At 38.4% G+C, this 27,292-nt stretch overlaps 1 protein-coding gene across 2 annotated transcripts in view; it reads right to left on the bottom strand.

Moving 5' to 3' along the window:
* The window catches only part of DCTN4 (dynactin subunit 4), a 44,406-nt gene extending 39,417 nt beyond the window's left edge, over positions 1-4,989 (bottom strand). For both annotated transcript variants that reach the window (XM_049771856.1, XM_049771857.1), the window contains exons 1-2: positions 4,818-4,989; positions 1,191-1,261 (exon numbers count right to left, since the gene is read on the bottom strand). In XM_049771856.1, the coding sequence (XP_049627813.1) occupies positions 1,191-1,261; positions 4,818-4,952 (206 nt within the window). In that variant the 5' untranslated portion in view covers positions 4,953-4,989. The remainder of the gene's footprint in view (positions 1-1,190; positions 1,262-4,817) is intronic.
* Positions 4,990-27,292: the final 22,303 nt, after the last annotated feature.

The following is a 27,292-nucleotide window of genomic DNA, read 5'->3' as shown; positions in this document are numbered from 1 at the left end:
TTCACTCATCTATGGGCTTTAAGAAAAATGAAAGACATTTTTAACAGAATCTCAGAGACAAGAGAGATATGGGCTGGTAGGTGCAGCTCATGACATGAAGCTCATCACATAGAGTGATGAGTGCAGTTGGAGAGATGACTACACTGAAAACTATCATAACAATGTGAATGAATGAGGGAAGTAGAAAGCCTGTCTCGAGTACAGGTGAGGGGTGGTGGGGAGGAGGGAGATCTGGGAAATTGGTGTTGGGAATGTTGCACTGGTGAAGGGGGGTGTTCTTTACATGACTGTAATCATACAACTATAATCATATTTGTAATCACAGTGTTTAAATAAAGATAATTATAAAAGAAAAGTACTAAAATATGTGCTTTGCTATGTGGGAACCCTGGATTCAACCTTTAGCACCACATAATCCCTGATCCTTAAAGGGCACCCTTCTCCGCAAACTGACACAATATGAGACATATTCCAGCTGAGGGACAATCTCCAAAAAATATGAACAGTATTCAAAACTATAAAGATGATAGAAACTGAGCACAGTCTTAAAAAAGTCACAAACGGGGCCCAGAGAGATAGCACAGCGGCGTTTGCCTTGCAAGCAGCCTATCCAGGACCAAAGGTGGTTGGTTTGAATCCCGGTGTCCCATATGGTCCCCCATGCCTGCGAGGAGCTATTTCTGAGCAGACAGCCAGGAGTGACCCCTGAGCACCACCGGGTGTGACCCAAAAACCAAAAAAAAAAAAAAAAAGTCACAAATGAATCTAAGAAATTTAACTATTAAATATAAGAATGTGAGGACATGGGTGCTATGTGCAGATATTAAGATAAAACGAAACAAAAGATGTAGGTAGCCTAAATAGGATTTCCTCCCCCCAATAGGAAAAACGCCCTAGGGAACCTGAATAAAATATGGAGTTTATTGAATAATAATGTATCAATACTATTACTTGAGATAAATGTACTCTACTAATGCCAGATGCTAGAAGAGGAAAGATTTGTATGGAGAAAATAGAAGTTCTCTGTACTAACTAACTTCCTAATAATTCTAAGTCTAAAAACAAAGTTTATTTAAAAATAGAATATTTCATCTTTGACAAAGAGTAGTACCTAAAAGAGTTAATTTCATATGTTACCAAGTATGAAAATAATAGCTAAGGAAATCAGAAAGAAAAAAAAAAGGTCTTACCTATTTTTTTTCAGTTTGGCTTCAGCTGAGGGCATATTTTCTAAACAGCTAGGGCAATAATGGGAATCCACCTAGAGAGAAACAAAAATTAAAATCAGATGAATAAGAGAAACATAAATACTAAGGGTGGGGGCCATGGGCCAAGAGGTTTCAGGTGCATTAGTGGTGTTAAAAAGAGACAACTAAATATCCAAGCCAAAGTCAACAACAATGAAAACAATCAAAATTTTAAATGGGACTTATGTGGCAGGTTGGGACAGGGGTCATGGCCTGGGATGATGCACTTTTGGATTGGTTGAGGGAGGTTGATACTGGTTGTGGAATTGGCCTGATACATTGTATGCCCGAAACTCAACAATGAAGTACTTTGTAAATCACAATGGTTGCAACTAAAAAAATATGAAAGGAAAATATGTAAATTTTGTTTGTATATGTGAGTATGCCAAAAAGTATAATTTAAAACAGTACACTAGCAGGTCAAAAAAAACAGATTTAGCAGAGAACCTGGACTGCTTTCAGCTTAGAATTTATTCCTCAACCAACACTTTGGGATTTTTTTTTTAAGAATTCAGATTTTTCCAAGCCCTTTTATTTTCCCTTTCTCATCTTTCTGTTTCCTTTTTATCAGCATTTTAAGCATTAGATATGTAAAATTTGTATACATAAGAAAAACTATAATTTAGTGAGCAGAATAATAGTTCAATCCATAAAACTATGATCAAATATCTTCTATAAATTTATCAAATAGCTATAACTTGACCACACCTAATTAGAAGCACTTTAACAAGTTTTCTTATTACTGAAGAGACTTGCTGAAGAACAGAAATCAATTAACAATTAGAAATTCAATTGTAGGGACAGCAGTATCACAGAGAATAAGGCACTTGCCTTGCTTATGGCCTATGGAGGTATGATTCCCTGAGCACAGCCAGAGTGATTTCTGAACAGAGCCAGGAATAACCCATGAGTATTAAGGGTGCCCCCCACACAAAGAAATTTAGCTGTGGCCAACCAATTAAAAATTTCAATCACAAATGAAACCATTCAGAAAGAGATAACCAGGGCCTGAGCTGTGGCACAGCGGTCGGGCATTTGCCTTGCACAAGGCTGACCTAGGAAGGACCCTGGTTCAATCCCCCACCCCAGCCAGGAGTGATTTCTGAGCACAAAGCCAGGAGTAAACCCTGAGGTCACTGGGTGTGACCCCAAAACAAAACAAAAAGATAACCCTTTTGCATTTAACTTAAAAACAGTGTAGCCATTAAATTTATTGTGTTTTAAGTTCTAAATACATTTTTTTAATGTCCATAGACCCTATGTGACTCTAGTCACCTGCAACTGGAAAAACGTATTGACTTGAAAGTGGCTATTTGTTTATCATTTGTTGAAAAAAGGACCATATTTGAGAAGATTAATAAAGCTGTTGTCTCCCAAAAATCTCCAAGAACACAGCTTTGCTATAATATAATATTCACAATAATTATAATATATTATATAATTATAATATAATTTGCTATAATACAATATTCACAGTGACTCATCATAAAAGGCATATAACTCATTCCTTGCCTCTCCAAGTTCCAGTTATCCATAACAGCTTTCCTTATTCTACTTCACCTTGCATTTCTGAACAGCTGCAGTTACCAATTGCCACATTCTTTCCCAAAAGGATGTAACCTAGTAACCTCCACTTCATGGGCACAATTTGTATCAAAAAATGCAGTTATGGGACCAAAGATAAAGCAACGGACTGAATATATGGTGGAGGGGCAGAGTAAGATCCCACTTCCCACCAATAAGATACACTTACAGGCGGAATATTCCTAACTAATGACATCAGTAACTGTCCATAGAGACAGTTCCCTCATGCCCACCAATGGAGAACTAGAAAGAAAGAAATTATGGTTAAAGGAGAAAAAGTAGCTAAGGAAGCTAAGAGAAAGAAAGAGAGTAGGAGAAATCCTAATAGGAGAAGAAACGTACAAGAAACGTCATTGTCATTTTACATATATGGCATTGATTTTTCTGTTGTATTTTTTTTAACTGATTTTCTATGATTAGGCTTATTAGTTCTCCCCTATTACAAACTACTGTGTGTAGAGTGGTCTCTATAGGAATGTTTTCGTGTGTGTGTGTGTGTGTGTGTGTGTGTGTCTGTGTGTGTGCGTTTTAACAATCCAGTGGTACTCAATGAAGATGTACTATTTGAGTTCGATTTTGACCCTCCTTCCCATTTCTAAGACTCATTTAGGGCAAAATCACATGTCAGCTTCTTTACCTGTAAAAATGATTTTTTAACAAAGTATGCATTCTATGATACTCACTAGTTTTGTGGACAATTAAAAATACAAGGCACATACAATATACTGAATAAGCAGTATATGTAATTTTTCTGTTCATTTTCGATTTTGACTGAGTTTATCTACAGCAGAATCTGATTTTTACCATATTGGGGGTGTGGGATCACATCCGGCAGTGCTCGGGGGGTTACTACTGGCTCTGCGCTCAGAAATCACCCCTGGCACGCTTGGGGTACCATATGGGATGCCAGGACGCGTGCAAGGCAAAAGTCCTATCACCATTTCTTTTTTTTTTTTTTTTTGAATATCAAGTGCTTACTGAATGAGTAAGATGTGCCAGGCACTGTTTAAGTTTTAGAACGGAATTCTTTTCAATTCTGAGTATTCCCACCTCAACGCCCACATGGGTTGCAACTTGGAGTTTCTGAGGGCCAAAAAAAAAAAAAAAAAAAAAAGACCCTATTCCTTCGCTTTCCACTTAGCTCACTAATCCCAACACCTTGCCTGCCACAAGGTTGGCCTGAGCCAGAAATCAGTGTGTGTATACAAGAGAGGGCAGAGAATTCCAGGACTGTGTGTGTGTGGGGGGGGAGAGAGAGAGGAGAGAGAGATAGAGAGGAGAGAGAGGGAGAGAGAGCGAGAGAGAGAGCGAGAGAGAGGGAGAGAGGGAGAGAGGGAGAGAGGGAGAGAGAGAGAGAGAGAGAGAGAGAGAGAGAGAGAGAGAGAGAGAGAGAGAGAGAGAGAGAGAGAGAGAGAGAGAGAGAATTCCAGGACCAGAGAGGTAGGTAGGTGTTTGTGTGTGTATGTGTGTGTGTTTGTGTGTGTGAGGGTGTAGGGAGTGTGTATATATGCGGGTGCCTGTGCGTTTCTTACCCCCCATCGTGTATGTGTATATGTGTGTAATATATATATATATATATATGTTATATATAACATAAGGCGTGTGCATGCCTTAATCCCATCGCTGGGTCCCAATCAATCTCGGGAAGAAGCCCTCGTGGCCCCAGGAGCCCCCACTAAGCAACCCCGCACTTTCTTCTCCCAAAGTCACTCAGCGAGGGCCCACCCATTCCCTCCATCTGCAGCCAGGGCAACAGAGCAGCACTGTTTGCCTGGTCCGAGGTCCTAGGCCTCTCCCTGTCCCCCACTTCCAAGCCCCACCCCAGGAAGGACCGCCAGGAGCGAAGGAAATCGCGGAACTGAATGACATCGAGAGAGACATCGAGCAAGCAAGGAAGGAAGGAAGGAATGAATCTGAATCAGCATTCAAGGCGCAGGCCTACCCCACACCCACACCCACCCCACACTCGGGGCGCCCCTGCGTCACCTCGTGAGACACACATTCCAGAGAGCGCAGTTCGCTGCAGTAACGGCAGAAGTAAAGCTGAGAGAGCGGGGCCCGAACCTTCTTCTCTCCCTGCACCAGGTACAGGACCCGCTCGGACTGCAGCAAAGAAGCCATGTTGGGGCAGGACAGTCCGGGCCCGTACGGCGCGTCACGTGACCGGTCTGCGCCCTGATGGTCAGAGTGCGCCTGCGCGGCCACACCCCGGGCGTCAGAGTGCATCTGCGCCTGCGCGGCCACGCCCCGGAAGTTTCTCCCTCTGCTCCGCCCCTTGCATATCTCCCGTCTCACCCACCCCGCCTCCCTAAGGCGGAAGTGCCCTTGACTTTTAGTCATCTTGGCTTAGGTCGAAGTTCTGATACGTTAAGTTGCTTTCTCATCCACATAGGAAAGCTGCTCCTTATTTCTAACTTGTCTTTCCCGCTCGCATCGTCCAGGCTAATGTTCAGAAAGGAATCGATTCCCTATTGCATCTATTTTTTTCTCCCAAGTATTGAACTGATTTGATTATTATTTTTTAATTATCTTCCCACGTATTATACTGAGTGAAATAAATCAGGGAGAGAGAGATAGACGCAGAATAGTCTCCCTCATCTATGGGTTTTTAAGAAAAATGAAAAACATTTTTGCAATCATTCTCAGAGACAAAAGAGAGGAGAGCTGGAAGTTCCAGCTCACGACATGAAGCTCACCACAAAGAGTGATGAGTGCATTTAGAGAAATAACTACAGTGAGAACCATCATAACAATGTGAATGAATGAGGGAAGTAGAAAGCCTGTTTAGACTAAAAGCGGGGTGTGGTGGGGAGGAGGGAGATTTGGGACTTTGGTGATGGGAATGTTGCCCTGGTGAAGAGGGGTGTTCTTTACATGACTGTAACTCAACTACAATAATATTTGTAATCAAGGTGTTTAAATAAAGATATTAAAAAAATTATCTTCCCACAGAGTTCCAGCATAACTGGAAAGCTGACAGACACATCACCATTTTGTTCGGGCTGCCTTCCCACTAAAACTCACAGACTCATTTGGAGGCTCATTTTGGGGTATCTTAAACTTTTGAGTGTCGAAAGAGGTGATTTCTCATACATGCATTACCAGGTTACCTCCTAATACTTAGCATTGGGACTACGTGTATGTTGTGGGTATTCTCAACTAACAAATGAGAACAAATGAACACTGTTGCTAGGTGTCTTGGAAATTTTTTGATGCCTACATTCTAATTTAGTTAGCTAGGGAGTGATGTTTCTTCATTCTATAATTTTTAAACAATGAAGAAGCATAGAACTGGCATACCAAAGATGAGCTCAAGTAGCCTGTGACTAGTTCTGTATTTTTGTCATTATAACAGAGAAATTTGTAGTGGTGCCTGCCTGACAAGTGGGGATTGAAATAAATAACCCTATTACTATATTATAAGAATATATCATGCCTAATTGCTATGTTATTAATAATGCAACATTAAACTAAACAATTATATTAGTCAGCATTGAGCTTTTTTGGTTTTGTTTTTATGCTAAACCAGGCAATACTCAGGGGGCTGCCCCTGGTTTTTGTACTCAGGAATTATTCATGGTGGTACTGGTGGACCACATGGGGTGATGGGATTGAACCCTAGTTGCCTGCATGCAAGACAAGTGCTCTACCCTCTATACTATCTCTTCAGCCTCAACATTGAACTTTTATTTTTATGCAGGACACTGTCAAAACTTTACATACATTGTCTCATTTAATTCTCACAAAAACTTAAAAGGGCAGATGCCATCGACAGTACTTGAAACAGATTCAGAGAATTATCATGATTTATCCAGACTTTCATAAAAAAGCAAAACACACTTCAGTGACTCAGACTTGAATATATTACTCCATTGAAACTGCCTCCAGCATATTTTCTTTATTTCCAATTTCATTGAGGTATTAACTTCATAAAGTTAATATTTAATTGTTACTAAAATTATATTTTTTTTAATGTGTGTACCTTGATGTTTTAAAATACTCAGAAGTTTTTTTGGAGTCTATTTTCTAAATATAATTTTTTCTAAATATAGTATCACATCATCTGCAAACAAGGAAAAGGGACACAGTAAACAAGAAAAGAAATAAGCTTGGCGTCTTCCTTTCCTATCTGAATATCCTTGGTATCTTTTTCTTGTCAACTTACTACTTTGAGTACTTGTATAGTAAAGCAGCAGGCTATAAAATTAATATGCAAAAATCTATGGCCTTTCTATATACAAATAATGAAAGAGAAGAAAGCAATATTAAAACAACAATCAGCCCCATTCACAATGGTGCCTCAGAAAATCCAGTACCTGGATTTAAGTTTAAATCCAAGAATAGTAATAGTTTCAAACAATAGTTGCAAACATATATTTGGTCTAATTAGAATCTCTCTGCTGCTGTGTTAAATATGTATATATTTGAACATTTACTTCCAGATGATAAAATCAGTACATACAACATGGCCTTGATTAAATATCACTTTACCTGGGAAAATCAATATCAAGAAAAAATAAAAATAACTTTGTAATTCTCAAAGTAAAGTTAGTCTTTTAAAAAATATTCTGCTCACTCAGATGAAAGAAGCCCTTTGGGAACACCTGACAAACTTGCTAATCTCTTAATTTATATCAGAATTGACACCCAAGGTCCAGCCTAGGAGCAAAATACTTTAGGATGTTAAATTTTGCCCTTAGATACTAGAGAAATCTCTGGTTCGACTCCCCTCTGTCTTTTAATTGGAATTTATTATTCAGAAGATTTGCAACCCAAACTAAAGGCCTGTGAATTATCTGTAGTGAAGAAACTTATAGATCAAATAGGATGTACTGATAAGCTTGTTGCTAACAAGAAAGTACAACTTTTTTAACCTTGCAGGAAAGCAGATGTAGGAGTCTTTCACACATAGAAGTCATGTTTAAATACACCACTGTAACATTCAATAAACAGTTACACAATTATCATCCACCACAACAACTGAATGTCTCATTCCTTCACCAAACATTGCACCCACTTTCCTGGGGATCCAGAGAACTCCCTAAAGTGTCTGGACAAGGAGGCTGTGGCACATACCCCCACACAAACTCACATATAGACGCACACACCATTTTTTCTTTTCTTTTCCTTTTTTTTTATTTCTTATCTTTTAAGTAGGGGCTCCCACCTTTTATATCGAACCTTGGGACATGGATTAATTTGTTTTTACCACATATTCCCACATTTTTCTATAAAACTAAGAAGAAAGACTGGGGGCTAGGGGACAAGTGGTGGTCTCGGATAGAACCAAATATCCAAACCAAAGTCAATAACAATAGAATTCAAGGAACCTAAACTTTAACAATCTAAACTTAAATGGGCCTGTTATACTGACAAGCTAGGGGTAAAAGGTGGTGGTGTAGGATGCACTCTGGGACCAGGTGGAGGGAAGTTGACACTGGTAATGGGAATGACCCTGACTCACTATATATCTGAAATTTAACTATGAATAACTCTGTAGATCATAATTGTTTCAGTAAAATAAAAAATAGAATGTGGGCTCTTTTTAGAGAGCAGAGAATATTAAATAAAATAAAAGGAAGCACACACTACTGGAAGTACTTGGTGTAGCAAGTTGGCGAGAAAAAGATACCAAGGGCATTTGGATAGGGAAGGAAGAAGTCAAACTTATTCCTTTTTTTTGTTTTTTGTTTTTTGTGTTTTTTTTTGGCCACACCTGGTGACACTTAGGGGTTACTCCTGGCTCTGTGCTCAGAAATTGCTCTTGGCTTGGAGGACTATATGGGATGCTGGGAATCAAACCGCGGTCTGTTCTAAGTCAGCTGTGTGCAAGGCAAACGCCCTACCGCCGTGCCACTGCTTCAGGCCTACTTATTCCTTTTCTTGTCCACTATGTCCTTTTCCCTTGTTTGCAGATGATGTGATACTATATTTAGAAAATCCTAGAAATTCCATAAAAAGCTTCTAGAAACAATATGCTCATATAGTAAAGCAGCAGGCTACTAAATTAATACAAAAATCTATGGCTTTTCTATATATAAATAATGAAAGAGAAAACAGCAATATTAAAATGGCAATCCCATTCACAATGGTGCTTCAGAAAGCCCAGTACCTCAGAGTCAACTAAAGAGGTGAAAGACCTAATAAAAGAAAGCTACAAAACACTGCTTCAAGAAATAAAAGAGGGGAGCTGGAGTGGTGGCGCAGAGCAGTAAGGCATCTTACTACCGGCGGTAGCCTTGGATGGACTGCAATTCGAACCTGGCATCCCATATGGTCCCCAAAGCCAGGAGCGATTTCTGAGCGCATAGCCGGGAGTAACCCCTGAGTGTCACCAGATTTACCCTCTCCCCCAAAAAAGAAATAAAAGAGGACACAAGGAAATGAAAACACATCCTAGGTCATGAATTGGGGGTATTAATATGATTAAAATGGCAGTATTTCCCAGATAATTGTGCAGATTTAATGTAATCCTTCTGAAAATACTCATGACATTTTTTTTTTTTTTTTTGGTTTTTGGGCCACACCCGGCAGTGCTCAGGGGTTACTCCTGGCTGTCTGCTCAGAAATAGCTCCTGGCAGGCACGGGGGACCATTTGGGACACCGGGATTTGAACCAACCACCTTTGGTCCTGGATCGGCTGCTTGCAAAGCAAACGCCGCTGTGCTATCTTTCCGGTACCATACTCATGACATTTTAAAAAAGAAATAGAACAGACATTCCAAAATTTATGTGAAATAATAAATCCTCACTAATAACTAAAGCAATCCATGGGGCAAAGGATGGGAGGCATTGCCCCCAATTTCAAATTGTACTAAAAAGCAGTAGCCATTAAAAGAGTATGATATTGGAATAAATACAGACTCTCAGATAAATGGAATAGACCTGAGACTCACCTTCCAGTATATGATCAATAATCTTTGATAAAGGCATGAGAAATATAAAATGGAGCAAGGAAAGTCTCTTTAACGAGTTGTGTTGGGTAAGTGGATCAACTACATAAAAAATAGACCTTAGACCTCTCTTTAATATCTTGCAAATGTGTCAAATCAAAATGTTCCTTGTTATTAGACATGTGCTGTAAGGTACATAGTGGAAAACATAGGCAGAACACTCCATGATATTAAAGCTAAGCACCTTCAAGGATGAAATACCTCTGGCCAAGCAAGTGGAAACAAAGATAAACAAATGGGACTAGATTAAATTAAGAAGCTTCTGCACCTTAAAGGATAGAGAGATAGCATGGAGGTAGGGTGTTTGCCTTGCACCCAGGACGGAGGTTCGAATCTTGGCATCTCATATGGTCCCCTGAGCCTGCCAGGGGCGATTTCTGAGCATAGAACCAGGAGTAATCCCTGAGCGCTGCTGAGTGTGACCCAAAAACCAAACCAAACCAAAACAACAACAACAACAACAAAAACAAAAACAAAGGAAATGGTGACTAGGATACAAAGACTGCCCATGTGTGGGAATGGTAGAAACTATTAACAAAATAAACACCTGACAAGGGGTTAATATTCATGATATTTAAGGCCCTGGTAGACTTTAGCAAGAAATAAAAACCACCTAAACCATCCAAAACTGGGGAGAAGAAATGAACATACATTTCCTCAAAGAAGAAAAACAGATGGCCAAAAGGCACATGAGTAAATGATCCACATCATTAATCATCAGGGAGATGTAAATCAAAACAATGAGATATCACCTTACACCACATCTAAATGATCAAGAACACCAGTCATGGTATGGATGCTGGGAAAAACAGGTTGAAAAACAATGTGGATATTTCTCAAAAAAAATAAAAATAGACTTTACATAAGACCATGTAATACCACTCCTAAGAATATACTCTAGGAGCCCCCAAACACAATGCAGTAAAACACTTTTCATTCCTATGTTCATTGCAGCATTATCCATAATATTCAGAATCTGGAAACAAACCAAATTCTTGAGAACAGATGATTGGATAAAGAAACTGTATAGCACATATACACAATGGAATACTATGAGGCTATTAGTAAAATGAAATCACGAAATTTCATTACAAATTCATTTGCTTTTAAGCAAATATAAGCACATTCATTTGGTTATACACGAATGTATATGGAGAATAGTATGCTGAGCAAAATGAGTCAGAGGGAGAGAGATAGACAAAGAATGATTGCTCTAATTTGTAAAATAAAATAAAAGATACTATGATATTATTCGTATACAATAGAAACGTGGGCCATGAGGACCAGTGCATGGTAGGAAGCTTGCCATAAATAGCAGGGGGTCCATTTAGAGTAGAGAAATGAGTGCAGCTAGGGATTGCAAGGATTATAAAACTGACCATGATGGAAACGATCACTCTGGAACTAGATTCTGAATGGAGATACAGTTATATGCATGATACCCCTTCAATAAAAATATTATATGCCTCAGTTTTTAAAAAAAAATGAAATAGGAAGAGAGAAAAGAAGCATGTGTGAGGAGAAGTAAAATATCTGCCACAGAGGATGGCAGGGGAGAGAGCTAGGGGAATGGTGGGTGTAAAACTGGGGATACTGGTAGCAGGAAATATGAGCTATTAAGGGTGTTGTATGCAGTATAACTAAAACTCAATCATGAAAAACTTTGTGGAAAAAGCCAACTTTATTATGAACAATCTTGTAAACAATGGTGTTAAACAAAAGAATTTAAAACAAGTAAAAAATAAAACAATTTACAGCCTCACAATTAGCATATACCTTCTTGCCCATTTCAATAGTTATATTTGGTGTACATTAGAATTTTATTGTGTAACTTTTCACCAATATTTTTAATTCCTCTGTGTCCTGCCCTTGTCAATCACATTTTTATCTTTCTATGGGTTTTACTGTTCCAAATATTAGTAAATCATGCATAATTCATTTTTATTTATCTGGCTTATTTCACTTAGCATAATGATCTTTAGGCTCATCCGTATTATTATAAATAGCTGGAATTTCTTCCGCCATGCTATTTTTATTTTAATTGAATCACCATGAGATACAATAACAAGGTTGTTCACGATTGAATTTGAGTCATATCATGTACAACATCCTTCACCAGTGGGCATTTCCAGCCACCCAGTTTCCCTCTCGTCCTCTATCCTGCGCTCTCCGCTGACTGCCTCTATGGAAGAGGTTTATTTTTCTTTCTTTTTCTCTTCAGCTTTCAGTCTATCCTTACTCTCTTTAAACTCTGCATTTGCAATATGATTACTGACTGGATATCATGCATGTCACTTTACCTCCTTTCAGCACCCAGTTCTTGACCAGAGTAATCATTTTCAACTTTTATTGTCATAGTGGTCCAGTGTCTGCCCTTTTTACATGCCCCTGATCTTTGTGGCAAGTTTTCTTCTGGACCAGTCCTCTTGCTCCTCATCACTTTTGTCTTTGGGTATTATTAAATATATTATATTAAATATTATTAAATATATAGATTTAAAAAATATCCCACAAATGAATGTAAATAGTCTATGTCTATCCCTCTCTTTCTGACACATTTCACTCAGTATAATACTCTCCGTATTCATCCCTGTATGAGCAACTTTCTTGACTTCACTTTTCCTAATAGCTGCATATTAAATTTCTGTTCATCTCTTCTTCCCATATTTGATGTTTTTTCTTTTTAAGCTGTACCATAGCTTATATATCTTAAATATTAACCCTTTATCAGATGAATATTGGGCGAATATCTTCTCCCATTCTGTGGGAAGTCTTTTTATCATGGTACTCATTTCCTTGAAGTGCAGAAGCTTCTAAATTTAATGTATTCTAATTTATTTGTCTTTGCATGTACTGTTTGGTTCATATTTATCCTAGAAGATACCATTAGTTTCAATGACATGGAGATTTCTTCATAAGTTTTGTCTATATTATTTAAGTTTTCAGGTCTGATACCAAGATCAATAATTCATCTTGATTTGACTTTTTGTGAGTTCAGTTCCTTGCATATAGATGATGAGGTTTCTCAGCATCACTTGTTAAAGAGTTATTCCTTGCTCCACTTCATCTTTTTTGCTTCTTTATAAAAATTAACTTATCGTGTACCTGGGGATTTGTCCCAGGACATTCATTTCTATTCTATTTATTTGATCGCTTGTCTTTATTTCAATACTATGCCATTTTAACTACTACTACTTTGTAATTTTGTTTAAGGTGGAAAAAGTGATGTTCCCATCTTCCTTTCTCCAAGGATTGTATTATTTATGCATGGAGGTTTATTGATCCATATGAATTTCAGAAGTATGTGATCTATGTATTTGAAAACATGGGTATCCTTATAAAACTGCATTGAATTCATAGTGCTTTGGGGAGTATTCCCATTTTAATTATGTTAATCCTCCTAAGCCATATGTAAGGGGTATGTTTCCATTTCCTCATGACCTCTCTTACTCCTTTAAATATTGTTTTGTTGTTTTCTTTGTGTATGTTGTTCACCTCTTTAGTTAAATTGATTCAACATGACTTGATTTTCTGAAGCACAATTGTAAATGGGATTGTATATTAATTTCTGTTTCAATATGCCACTCCACTCTTTTTCTGCCTGGTTGTTTCAAATGGAAGATCTGGTTTGATTCTTATGCTGTTTCCTTTATACTTGAGTTTTTTTTTTCTCCCTTACTGCTTTTTTGTTTTTGTTTTTGTTTTTGTTTTTGGGTCACACCTGGCAGTGCTCCGGTGCTCCGGGGTTACTCCTGGCTCTATGCTCAGAAATTGCTCCTGGTAGGCTCAGGGGACCATATGTCATGTCAGGATTTGAACCACCATCCTTCTGCATGCAAGGCAGATGCCTTACCTCCATGCTATCTCTCCGGTTCTCCCTTACTGCTTTAAAGAGTCAATCTCGTTCTTTATTTTTTTTTTTGCCATTCGGATTACTAAATGTTTTGGTGTTGTTCTGTTAGAGTCTACTTTGTTTGGCACTCTTTTTGCTTCTGGATTTGGGAAAGAAACATCTTTCCCAAGAGTGGGGAAGTTCTCTGCTATTATCTCCAACACTACTTGTTCTTCCCCTTTCCCGTTTTCTTCCCCTTCTGGAATTCCTAATATTTGGAGATTATTTCTCTTGTCTTTGTTCATTAAGTACCTTACGTTAAAAAAAAAACTTTATTTATTGTTACCCCCCACTTAGGGGAGCACACACCAGACATGGCTTTTTGCCTTCCTGATGAGTGTCTAATTTTTTCTCCCAAGAAATATCTGCCAGAAGGCCCATTTAGAGGTCTATCATTGACCCTTTGCGTGGATCACTGGCAATATTTCTGTCATACTTCCTACATGGTAGTGACTCAACATTTTTCCCTTTAATTCATTTCTGCCCACTATAGAAATTCGGCCTTAGCTTTCCTGCAAACAAAGAAATGTCGGTACCAAAGCCCGCCAAAAGTTCCCTGCTGGCTAGTTTATTTGTGACTCATATTTCTAGTATAACCTGGCGCCAGCAGCTTGTTTTTCTGAGTCTAGCTCTATGATGGTAAACAATTATTTCTGTCCCCCCCAAAATCTATTTTCCGGCAACTAGATAAACATCATAAATATTTCTATCTCTCTCCTCCTGTATCCTTGTTAAAACTTGCTTACCCAAACTTCCACCACCAACCTCCAACAGGGGTCTTTCTCACCTATAGAATAGTCATCTGATATATAAATTCTAGGCCTGTTTCCCCATTGTACTGCTCTCCTACTCTTTGTTCTCCTTGACGACACCCTGCATACCAGAGCTCGTGCTTAAAAATGTCATCAGCTGAAAAATAAATTTGTCTCTCGTCCCTTGGACGTGGGTCCCCATACAATTCATTTTGTGTGGTCTCATTTATTTCATTTTCATATTTCATATTCGTCCGCCTTGTGTACTCGCTTATTCCTAGTAAGAATTATCTAACCCACTAAGTTTTTTCTTAGGGACGCTAACACGTTTGCAGCAATTTATTCTCTTCAGAAATCATGTAAGCAAAAGGTCCTGGAGACTGTTGTTCTTGACATTTCTGCCCTCCCCCCCCCCCCCCAGCACTAGTAATACCTTCTGGCATTGTCCCTTTTTGCATAGCACATTAAAATGGGAAAAATTAACGATTCAAACAAGTTCTTTTTGTTTGTTTGTTTGTTTGGTTTTGGTTTTTGGGTCACACCGGCAAGTGCTAAGGACTACTCCTGGCTCTATGCTCAGAAATCGCTCCTGGCAGGCTCGGGGGACCATATGGAATGCTGGGATTCGAACCACTGTTCCTCTGCATGTAAGGCAAACACCTTACCTCCATGCTATCTCTCTGGGCCTCAAACAAGTTCTTATTTAATAGAGATAGGAACAAAAAATTATTCTACTGCACTGTGACCTTATACCCTAAACACTTGGCATAGTAACTTACCCTAGACGCCTATTGATTGGACAACGGCCACTCAGCCCTGAACCATGGATACCATCTATGAAACAAACGTGGTTTCCTACATCAGCACCAGGAACATATTTAGGCCAAAGGTCTTTCCTTTCAATTCCTTCCATATTTTGCTGTGCCAATATAAATGACACCTGCCACACACACATTTTATTTTATATTTTTTCTCTTTTAGTGTATCTCCCATCTCAAAAAAAGGGGGGTGGGGGGAGTGTATAAACCTTCAGATATTGTATTAGCAACTTTATTGGTGATTAAATAATTTTCACAAATAAAACTGCTAATAAACTCTCTCCCCTTCTTTTTCCATCTTTTTTTAATTCTCTATTTTCTTTCTGTTTGAATAACTTCACTTTCTGTCATCCTGAAACAAATGTATTATGATCAGTTATGTCAACTATGAAATTTATTTTCTTTTAATAAATTAAAAAATACAATCTACTAGGAAAAAAAAACCCCTTTATTTATTTATTGACTGATTGATTGGTTGTTGGGCCATACCCAGCAGTGCTCAGGTGTTACTTCTGGCTTTGCACTCAGAAATTGCCCTTGGGGGCTGGAGAGATAGCACAGCGGTAAGGTAGGGCTTTTGCCTTGCATGTGACCAACCCAGGAGGGACTCAGTTCGATTCTCAGCATCACATATGGTCCCCCAGCCTGCCAGGGGTGATTTCTGAGTGCAAGGCCAGGAGCAGCCCCTGAGCACCACCGGGTGTGGCCAAAAACCAATCAATTAATCAATCAATAAAGAAGTAAAGTTTTTTTTTTTTAAAGAAAAAAATTGCCCTTGGCAAGCTGAGGGATCTTATGGGATGCCAGGAATTGAACCAGGTCCCTCCTTGGTCAGCTGCATGCAAGGCAAATGCCCTACCAGTGTGCTATCTCTTCAGCCCTAGTACCTTACATTTTCCCAGGGTTTTGTCTTGCTTTTCTTTTTTGGCTGAATCACTGCTGGCTTGTAATTTGTCTTCAAGTTTTTCTATGCAATTCTGCATCTGTGTAATTCTATTTTTGTTTGCTAACATGTCTTTTAGTTCCTTCAGTTCCATTTGTATCATTTCTCTAATCTTCTGAAAGAGTTCTTCTTTGAGTTGATTGTTCTTTAGATTTCTTAATTTCACATGTTAGTGACTCATTGATTTTCATTGCTAAACCATTAAGGTTGATTTTAGGTCCTTATCTATAAGGTTCAGGTATTTGGGTGGAAGTGGAGATGTCCCAGAATTTCTTTCCATATCCTCCACAGTAGATGTCTTCTTTAGCTTTCCCATTGATCTTTGCATTTAGTTGTTTGGAGTGCTGGAGTATCAGGGTGTTTAAGAAAGTGATCTATTGAATTATTTGTATGAAATGTGGCTCAAGGTATATCTTCTTAGAGGTTATTTTTCTAAACTAGCAAGATTGTCTAAGTGTGATTAAAAAATATTGCATACTAGTTTATTGATCTGTTCAGCTGTTCTTTGAGCTGTATATTTTCTAAGAGAGAGAAGTGCTATATCCAATCTTCCAGGAAGTATATGATATAAATGGAAATGAAATAGCTCGTGCATCCTAGCAGTTTTGGAAAGGGAGGACTGATGAGAAGGAAGGGAGGTGGGGGTTAGTAATGACACTGGAACCCAAAGGAAGCTGAGAGAAGGCTGAAGAGGAAGCTCCTTTTGAGTTTGGTGGAGGGGATTAGACTGGAGCCTTCCTGTTCCTGCCCAGACACAGGCCTGACAAAGAATCAGTAATGACTCTAGGATCCAGAAGGAGGCTGGGAAAAGACCCAAATAGAGAGCCCTATTTGCATTTGGTGGAAGGGATTAAAACGTGAGGTTCCCTGTTCCCTCCCTTACAGGTCTCAAGGGGCAGATGAATAGTGATGGCACTGGAACCCATCACTAGGAGGCTGCGGGAAGGCTGGAAAGGAGGCTGTGTTCAAGCATGGTGAAAGGTATTAGGGCCCAAGGTCTTTCTTCATGGTCCTAGGAAAAGTTATCTCGTCGGGGTTGTTGCAGTCAGGCTTCTTTAATCAGAGATCCTAGTTTTTTGTTTTTACAGATCTTGTTGAAGCCAGGGAGACTCAAGTTTTAAGTGTTTTTCTTTCTATAAGAAAGGAAGAATTTTTGTTTGTTTGTTTGTTTTTGGGCCACACCCGGTGACGCTCAGAAATCCTTTGCTCCTGCCTCCGGGGACCATAGGGACGCCTGAGGATGGAACTGCACTCAATTGCGTGCAAGGCAGATGCCGTACTGCCTGCCTCACCGCTCCGACCCCGTATATGGGAGAAATATTTATTTATTTATTTATTTATTTTATATACTCATCAAAAACCAAGGCACCACTATTTACAAAATTGTTCAGAAGAGAAGTTTCAAGTGTACAATGTTCCAACACTAATCCTATACCAGAGTGATATGGTCTCCATCAATATCCCCAGGTTCCCTCTCACCCTTCAAACTACTTCTTGGCAGACATGCTTTTAAGCTTAGTTATTAAAGATTGAATCTCCTGATTGCAGTGTTGGCTCTGCAGTTCAGACATATACACATACTTCACCTCTATACTAACAGTGTATTAGGGCCCCTCACCCTTGTCCCTGCTACTTCCTTTCTACCTCTTCTTACTTTCCTTTCTTTCTATGGTAAAATATGTAGTATGAGATACATTTGGAGCTTTTCTAACATCTTCCGTATATACTTTCTCCTTAGCCAATTAAGATTTTAGGGGACTGGAGTAAAAGAACAGCAGGTAGGGTATTTGCCATGCACATGGCCAACACCAGATTCAATTTTTGACACCTCATATAATCTTCGAAGCCAGCCAGGAATAATTCCTGAATGCAGATACAGAAATAATTTTAGATAATAATTTCTATATTTAAGAAATAATTCATGAGTGCAGATCCAAAAGTAATTCTTAAGCATCACCGAATGGCCAGAAAAGAAAAAATTGTTGTTGTTGTTGTAGTTATTTTATACTTCTCATTCCTGTGAAATCTTGTCTCAGTTATTAAAAGGTTTAAAACAGGGGTTGGACCCTGAGCCTCACTGGGTGTGCCCCCCCCAAAACAACAACAACAACAACAACAACCAAAAAGCCAGGATCTGGAGTGAGTGCAGTGGGTAGGGCTCTTGTTTTTGGTCCCTGGCATTCCATATGGTCCCCTGCACCCTGCAGAGAGTTATTCCTGCGTTTAGAGTTAGGAGTAACTCCTGAGTATCTCCATATACATAAATAAAAGATTTAAAACATTTACACAGATTATCATGAAACATACTTAATTATTCATTTAATCAAAGATGTTAATATTGCAATTAAAATTTTGTTCTTTTAAAATCAAGACTAAATGTACTTAAAGATCTCATGATAAAATTCATAAAAGTATTTTTGTTTTTGTTTTTGTTTTTGGTTTTTGGTTTTTGTCACACCTGGCAGCACTCAGGGGTTCCTCCTGGCTCTATGCTCAGAAATTGTTCCCGGCAGACTCAGGGAACCCTATGGGATGCTGGGATTCGAACCACCATCCTTCTGCATGGAAGACAAATGCCCTACCTCCATGCTATCTCTTCAGCTTCCTCATAAAAGTATTTTATAAAAAGTGTCTTCACTTATTTGGAAGACTACATAAACAATTTACAAACTAAAATGATCAGTTTTAGGAATCTTTATACTGGATAATAATTATTAGACAAAGACAACTGTTTTAGTCCCAAAGTCTAATGATGAAGACAGTCGGTTCTCAGTTTACCCAAGTCTTTGGGAATTCTTACTTTGTTAAAGCTTGTAAATAAGATGGAATATGTCTTGGAGACCAGCCCATGATTGTATTTTATTGCTAATTCTTGTAATCTGGAAGACACCATTTCTAAAATATGTGCTTTCTTATTCTCTTTATACAAAGTCTGCCTCTTCCAACAACTTGCTGGCTTATTACCAATAAAGCTCCTTTTTGTTGTTGTTGTTGTTGTTGTTTTATGGTCACACCCAGCAGCACTCAGGGTTTACTCCTGACTCTACACTCAGTAATCATTCCTGGCAGGCTCAGGGGACCATATGGGATGCTGGGATTCAAACCACTGTCCTATGGATGCAAGACAAATGCCCTACCTCCATGATATCTTTCCTGTCCCTAAAGCTCTTTTTTGATCTATCACTGTGTCTCTTATTTGAGTGACTCTTGACTAGCTGTGGAATTGAGCCCTTCATAGTTGCAATACTTTGTATCTTTATTTTTTTGATTTTTTTTAGTTTGAAGGAATTATTTTTTATTGAGATGAAAAGCAGTGCATAACAGTGAAAATATTAGACAAATAACAAGTCAGATGTCTAAAATATGGTAAAACACAATGCTAATCTAAATTCACATATCTCAATTTCTTTAATCCTTGATAGAATACCTATTAATTTACATAGTGATTAAGACACTTAGCAATTATCAGTCTTTCTGTGGAAAGTATGTGCTTGTACAGAATCACTGCCAGTTTTTTCAATATACATTAACATTTGTGATTTTTCAAGTTATTCAACAACCATTTGATTTTGAATCCAAATGAGAAGAGAAAAATGGTATAAGGGAAAGAGAGAGAGACCTAAAGCCAAATGCTTGACTTTTCAATAACCGTTTTTTTTTTTCAGATTAGTATACACATTTTATATAACTAAATTGAATCATCCAGAGGAAATAAACATAGTTTTAGAATCTCACAGCCACTCAAGACTTAATGGAAACAAATAGTAAAAAACACCAACAGACATATTCAAGAATGGAAATTGAAATTAAACAAAGACAAAGTGCAGTTCCAGATGATTTTACTAGTGGTTTCTTAAAGGTTTAGAGTCAAAGGAGCACTGTAAAAACAATGTTAGTGTGGCAATTATCGTTTGCATAGGCCCACCAAAGTATGGGGGACATGGAAAGGAAAATCCTTGGCCTAAATACAAGGAGACCTTATCCCTGAAGTTTCCTGACATAAGACCAATTCTAGGCTCCAGGCAAACTAGTTTGTCCAATCCAGGCCATTGTCTGTAGTGCCAATACAGTTTTTTTTTTTTTCGGGCCACACCCATTTGATGCTCAGGGGTTACTCCTGGCTAAGCATTCAGAAATTGCCCCTGGCTTGGGGGCCCATATGGGACGCCGGGGGATCGAACGGTGGAACCGTGGTCCTTCCTTGGCTAGCACTTGCAAGGCAGACACCTTACCTCTAGCGCCACCTCACTGGCCCCACCAATACAATTTTATTTTTCACACAGTCTCTGTTGTTGGTATCATGCTTCTGTATTGAAGATCCTGGAATCTGTATATCCAACATTTACTTTATTTCACACAGTCTCTGTTGTTGGTATCATGCTTCTGTATTGAAGATCCTGGAATCTGTATATCCAACATTTACTTTATTTACCCTTAAAGAGGAGAAATTCCATTAGGAGCCCAAAGCTATAAGAACATGAATGAATACTGACAAAGTTCAAAGATCTTTTCCCTTCACCATACACTTAGAAACAGAAAGTCTTATAGAAATCCCGAAAGTGAGTTTGGTAAAAGCTGTATAAAGCAAACTTTGCAAAGGTAAGCTAGGAATCGCCCACATTTTAAACCATGACACACAATTTTCTCTTACTGTTTTTGTTCCTTTCTCTTTATGAAATATTCTCATCTTCCTTCCTCTCTCTCCTTTCCTATTTACTAAATAAAACTATTTTAGTTCTCTGTTCAGCTCCTCCTGAAGTTCTTTTCTTGTAAGGCAGAAGACAAATCTGGAAAATGTAGTTCACGTGAAGGCCAGTATTGAGTTTTCTTTTCTTGCAAAGAACAATCCATCGGGGCCGGAGAGATAGCATGGAGGTAAGGCGTTTGCCTCTCATGCAGGAGGTCATCGGTTCGAATCCCGGCGTCCCATATATGGTCCTCCCGTACCTGCCAGGAGCAATTTCTGAGCCTGGAGCCAGGAATAACCCCTGAGCACTGCCAGGTGTGACCCAAAAACCACAAAAAAAAAAAAAAAAAAAAAAAAAGAACAATCCATCAGTCCAGCTTGAGACCACAGCTCCCAGAAAACTTCGATGAGTAATATCAGTTCTCACATTTTGGACATCATGTTGACCAGATCAAACTTGGAAAATGTCTTCTGGGAATTGGTGTCCATACTTTACAGGTGGTCCTTGTTCATGCTAATAGGCAACTTGATTAGCTCAATTCTTTAGGCACTTCCCCAGGGAAACAGTTGGGTGAAAGAGGAAGGCAGCAATACATTCTATTGATGTTACTATCTTTCTTGTTCCTCAAATCTCCCACTAATATAAAATATACTACAGATATTAATACCATTTAAGTACTTATAATAATTTATTTGGTTCTATATAGTTTGATCACAGTTATTTTCTTTCTTTGTTAAAAATAATATCTTTATTTAAGCACCTTGATTACAGACATGAGTGTAGTTGGGTTTCAGTCATATAAAGAACACCCCCTTCATCAGTGCAATATTCCCATCACTAATGCCCCCCACTCCCTCCTCCAACTCCCGTCTGTATTCGAGACAGACTTTCTACTTCTCTCACTCATTGACAATGTTATGATAGTTGTCAGTGTAGTTATTTTTCTAACTACTTTTTTTCAAGTTTCTTCTTTCATTAACTTCTATTTATTAACATCCTACACTATAAATTTCTTTTATTCCATTTTTTACAAATAAGATCTTTATTTTGAAACAATTTATTCTTTTCTAAAACCACTCTTTTTTAAAATATATTTTTTATTTAAACACCATGATTACATACATGACTGTGTTGTTTGGGTTTCAGTCATGTAAAGAACACCACCCATCACCAGTACAACATCCCCATCACCAATGTCCCAAGTCTCCCTGCTCCCCACCCAACCCCCACCTGTACTCTAGACAGGCTTTCTATTTCTCATTATTAGGATAGTTCTAAATGTAGTTATTTCTCTAACAAAACTCATCCCTGTTTGTAGTGAACTTCATGAGGTGAGCTGTAAATTCCAGCCCTTCTCTCTTTGGTGTCTGAAAATTTTTATTGCAAGAATGTCTTTCATTTTTCTTAAAACCCATAGATGAGTGAGACCAGTCTGTGTTTTTCTTTCTCTCTCTGACTTATTTCACTCAGCATAATGGATTCCGTGTACATCCATGTATAGGAAAATTTCATGACTTCATCTCTCCTGACAGCTGCGTAATATTCCATTGTGTATATGTACCACAGTTTTTTAGCCATTCATCTGTTGAAGGGCATATTGGTTGTTTCCAGAGTCTTGCTATGGTAAATAGTGCTGCAATGAATATAGGTGTAAGGAAGAGATTTTTGTATTGTATTTTTGTGTTCCTAGGGTATATTCCTAGGAGTGGTATAGCTGGATCGTATGGGAGCTCGATTTCCAGTTTTTGGAGGAATCTCCATATCGCTTTTCATAAAGGTTGAACTAGACGGCATTCCCACCAGCAATGGATAACAGTTCCTTTCTCACTAATAACCAGTATGGCAATGTTAATGAGTGAGAGAAGTAGAGTGCCTGTCTCGAATATAGGCAGGGGTGGGGGGAGAGAATGGGGGGTATTATTGGTGGTGGGAATGTTGCACTGGTGAAGGAGGGGTTTCTGTTTATGAGTGAAACCTACCTACAATCATCCTCGTAATCATGAACTTAAACATTTTATAAAAAATAAGAATGGTATCCTTTCTTTATTGCTTATTGTTATAATTTGGTTATAAATACACATGTGATTTGTTAAAAAAAACTAAAATGATGTTATGCACACATGTAATCCAATCATTCATTGTAGGGCATTTAAATATAGAATTTGTTTTGTAAGAGAAAGTAGCAAAATTGCAATTTTGTTCATGTCTAGAAACCTTAAATGCATTGTTATTTAAATTCTTGTACTCTACAAATTATTCCTAAACCACTTAAAATTGCCCAGTTTTCTGTTATTGATTATATCAGTATTAAACATGTGGTTATTACTAGAAAAAAAAAAGAGTTCCTTTCTCTTCACATCCCCGCCAACACTGCTTGTTCTCATTCTTTGTGATGTGTGCCATTCTCTGTGGTGTGAGGTGGTACCTCATAGTTGTTTTGATTTGCATCTCCCTGATGATTAGTGATGTGGAACATTTTTTCATGTGTCTTGTGGCCATTTGTATTTCTTCTTTGTCAAAGTGTCTGTCCATTTCTTCTCCCCATTTGTTGATGAGATTAGATGTTTATTTTTTCTTGTAAAGTTCTGTCAGTGCCTTGTATATTTTGGAGATTAGCCCCTTATCTGATGGGTACTGGGTGAATAGTTTCTCCCACTCAGTGGGGGGCTCTTGTATCCTGGGCACTATTTCCTTTGAGGAGCAAAAGCTTCTCAGCTTAATATATTCCCATCTGTTAATCTCTGCTTACACTTGCTTGGAGAGTGCAGTTTCCTCCTTGAAGATGCCTGTAGTCTCAATGTCCTGGAGTGTTTTGTCTACATGTTGTTCTATATATCTTATGATTTTGGGTCTGATATCGAGGTCTTTAATCCATTTGGATTTTACCTGCGGACATGAGGTTAACTGGGAATCTAAATTCAACTTTTTGCAAGTGGCTAGCCAGTTATGCCAACATCATTTGTTGAAGAGGCTTTTTTTGCTCCATTTAGGATTTCTTGCTCCTTTATTAGTTGATTGTATGTCTGTGGAACATTCTCAGAGTATTCAAGCCTATTCCACTAAACTGAGGGCCTGTCTTTATTTCAATACCATGCTGTTTTGATAACTATCGCTTTGGAGTAAGTTTAAAGTTGGGGAAAGTAATTCCTCCCATATTCTTTTTCCCAATGATTGCTTTAGCTATTCTAGCGTGTTTATTGTTCCAAATGAATTTCAGAAGTGCCTGATCCACTTCTTTGAAGAATGTCATGGATATCTTTAGAGGGATCACATTAAATCTGTACAATGCTTTGGGGAGTATTGCCATTTTAATGATGTTAATCCTGCCAATCCATGAGCAGGGTATGTGCTTCCATTTCTGCATATCCTCTCTTATTTCTTGGAGCACAGTTTTATAGTTTTTTTTGTATAGGTCCTTCACATTTTTAGTCAAATTGATTCCAAGATATTTGAGTTTGTGTGGCACTATTGTGAATGGAGTTGTTTTCTTAATGTCCATTTCTTCCTTATTACTATTGGTGTATAGAAAGGCCATTGATTTTTGTGTGTTAATTTTGAAGCCTGCCACCTTGCTATATGAGTCTATTATTTCTAGAAGCTATTTGGTAGAGTCTTTAGGGTTTTCTAAGTAGAGTATCATGTCATCTGCAAACAGAGAGAGCTTGACTTCTTCCTTTCCTATCTGGATTCCCTTGAGATCTTTTTCTTGCCTAATCGCTATAGCAAGTACTTCCAGTGCTATGTTGAATAGGAGTGGTGAGAGAGGACAGCCTTGTCATATGCCAGAATTTAGAGAGAAAGATTTTAGTTTTTCTCCATTGAGGATAATATTTGCCACAGGCTTGTCATAGATGGCCTTAACTATATTGAGAAAGGTTCCTTCCATTCCCATCTTGCTGAGAGTTTTGATCAAGAATGGGTATTGGACCTTATCAAATGCTTTCTTTGAATCTATTGATATAATCATGTGATTTTTATTTTTCTTGTTGTTGATGTTGTGTATTATGTTGCCAGATTTATGGATGTTAAACCATCCTTGCATTCCTGGGATGAAACCTACTTGGTCATAGTGGATGATCTTCTTAATGAGGTATTGAATCCTATTTGCCAGGATTTTATTGAGGATCTTTGCATCTGTGTTCATCAGCGATATTGGTCTGTAATTTTCTTTTTTCGTAGCATCTCCTGTCTGGTTTAGGTACCAAGGTGATGTTGGCTTCATAAAAGCTATTTGGAAGTGTTCCCGTTTCTTCGATTTCACGAAATCATGAAATCATAAAAGAGTCTTGCCTGGATTGGTAATAGTTCCTCTTGAAAGGTTTGAAAGAATACATTAGTGAATCCATCTGGGCCTGGGCTTTTGTTTTGGGGCAGACATTTGATTACTGTCTTTTTGTGTGTGTGTGGTTTTTGGGTCACACCCGGCAGTGCCAGGGGTTATTACTGGCTCCATATTCAGAAATTGCTCCTGGCAGGCATGGGGGACCATATGAGACACCGGGATCCGAATTGATGACCTCCTGCATGAAAGGCAAATGCCTTACCTCCATGCTATCTCTTTGGCCCCTTATTACTGTCTTAATTTCCTCAGTAGTAATGGGGTTGTTTAGATACGCTACATCCTCTTCATTCAACCGTGGAAGATTATAAGAGTCCAAGAATTTATCCATTTCTTCCAGGTTCTCATTTTTAGTGGCATAGAGTTTCTCAAAGTAGTTTCTGATTACCCTTTGAATCTCTGCCATATCAGTAGTGATCTCTCCTTTTTCATTTCTAATACGAGTTATCAAGTTTCTCTCTCTTTCTTTGTTAGTTTTGCCAGTGGTCTATCAATCTTGTTTATTTTTTCAAAGAACCAACTTCTGCTTTCTTTGATCTTTCGGATTGTATTTTCGGCTTCCACTTCATTGATTTCTGCTCTCAGCTTTGTTATTTCCATCTGTCTCCCTATTTTTGGTTCCTTTTGTTGAGCACTTTCTAATTCTATGAGTTGCATCATTAAGCTATTCAGGTATGCCCCTTTTTCTCTTTCTTTCTTTCTTTCTTTCTTTCTTTCTTTCTTTCTTTCTTTCTTTCTTTCTTTCTTTCTTTCTTTCTTTCTTTCTTTCTTTCTTTCTTTCTTTCTTTCTTCTTCTTCTTCTTCTTCTTCTTCTTCTTCTTCTTCTTCTTCTTATTATTATTATTATTATTATTATTGGGCCACACCCAGTGGTGCTCAGGGGTTACTCCTGGCTGTCTGCTCAGAAATAGCTCCTGGCAGACACGGGGGACCATATGGGACACCAGGATTCGAACCAACCACCTTAGGTCCTGGATAGGCTGCTTGCAAGGCAAACACCACTGTGCTATCTCTCTGGATCCCCATTGTAGGATTTTATGCAGAGCAGTGACATAATCTAACCTATATTTATTAAGGTTTATTTTGGATAGATGCTGTTTTGAAAATGGGTAGATGCTGGAGGTCCGTTTAGGGTTAATGCAATAATCCATGGATTATAATCTTCATATCAAAGGCAGATATAAGGGATCTCCTGATTCCAGACTCCACTCTGTGAAGTGCTGTAGTTAGTTAGACTAGCACAGGAAGGGTACTTAAGAGTCATACACCACCAATAAGGCTGAGTTGGCCTCTGTCTGTACCACTGGGACTTTACTTTCTGAAAAATTATTAACAGGTCCCTTTAAGTTTAGATGATTAAAGTTTAGGTCCCTTAATTCTATTGTTGTTGACTTTGGGTTGGATATTTAGTTCTGTACTTATTTATGTTTTTATCAATGCATCGGAGACCACTTGGCCCTGGCCCCCCAAACATTTTTTATTCTTTTCTTCTTAGTTTTATAGAAAAATGCCAGAATATCTGGAAAAATGATCTACTTCGTGTCCAAAGGTTCTATGAATAAGGCAGGAGCCCCAATTTAAAAGGTGAGATAAAAAATACAATTAAAAAGGTGTGTGTGGCAGTTTTTGTTTTGTTTTATTTTTTGCATAGGCACAGCAAAATATGGAGAAATTAAAAAGAAAAAAACTTTGGCCTAAAAACAGGGAGACTTTACCCATGAAGCTTCCTGGCATAAGACCAACTACAGGCTCCAGAAATATTGAGTTGTCTAAACCCAAAATCTTTCTCTGTGGTCTCAGTAAAAGTTCATCATAAACATGGTTGTCGCAGTCAGGTTTCTGTAGTTAGAGATCCTGATTTTTGTACAGATCCTATGTTGAAGTCAGGATGACAGAGTGTCTTCTGGTTTCATCTCACCATTAGGTGGCAGTGCAGAGAACCCTTCCTGAAAGCAGATTGCTGCTGTTAGGAAGTCATCAGGGTGACATATAAACCCACTCTAGAGTTAGTCAATGCCAGGGCAGTATTAGGACCTACCCTCGTAGAAGTCCGATTCCTGGTGCTGGTGTAGAAA

This window comes from Suncus etruscus, chromosome 4, assembly GCF_024139225.1.
Source record: "Suncus etruscus isolate mSunEtr1 chromosome 4, mSunEtr1.pri.cur, whole genome shotgun sequence".
Classification (NCBI taxonomy): domain Eukaryota; kingdom Metazoa; phylum Chordata; class Mammalia; order Eulipotyphla; family Soricidae; genus Suncus; species Suncus etruscus.
This window is presented reverse-complemented; position numbering and strand designations above follow the sequence as displayed.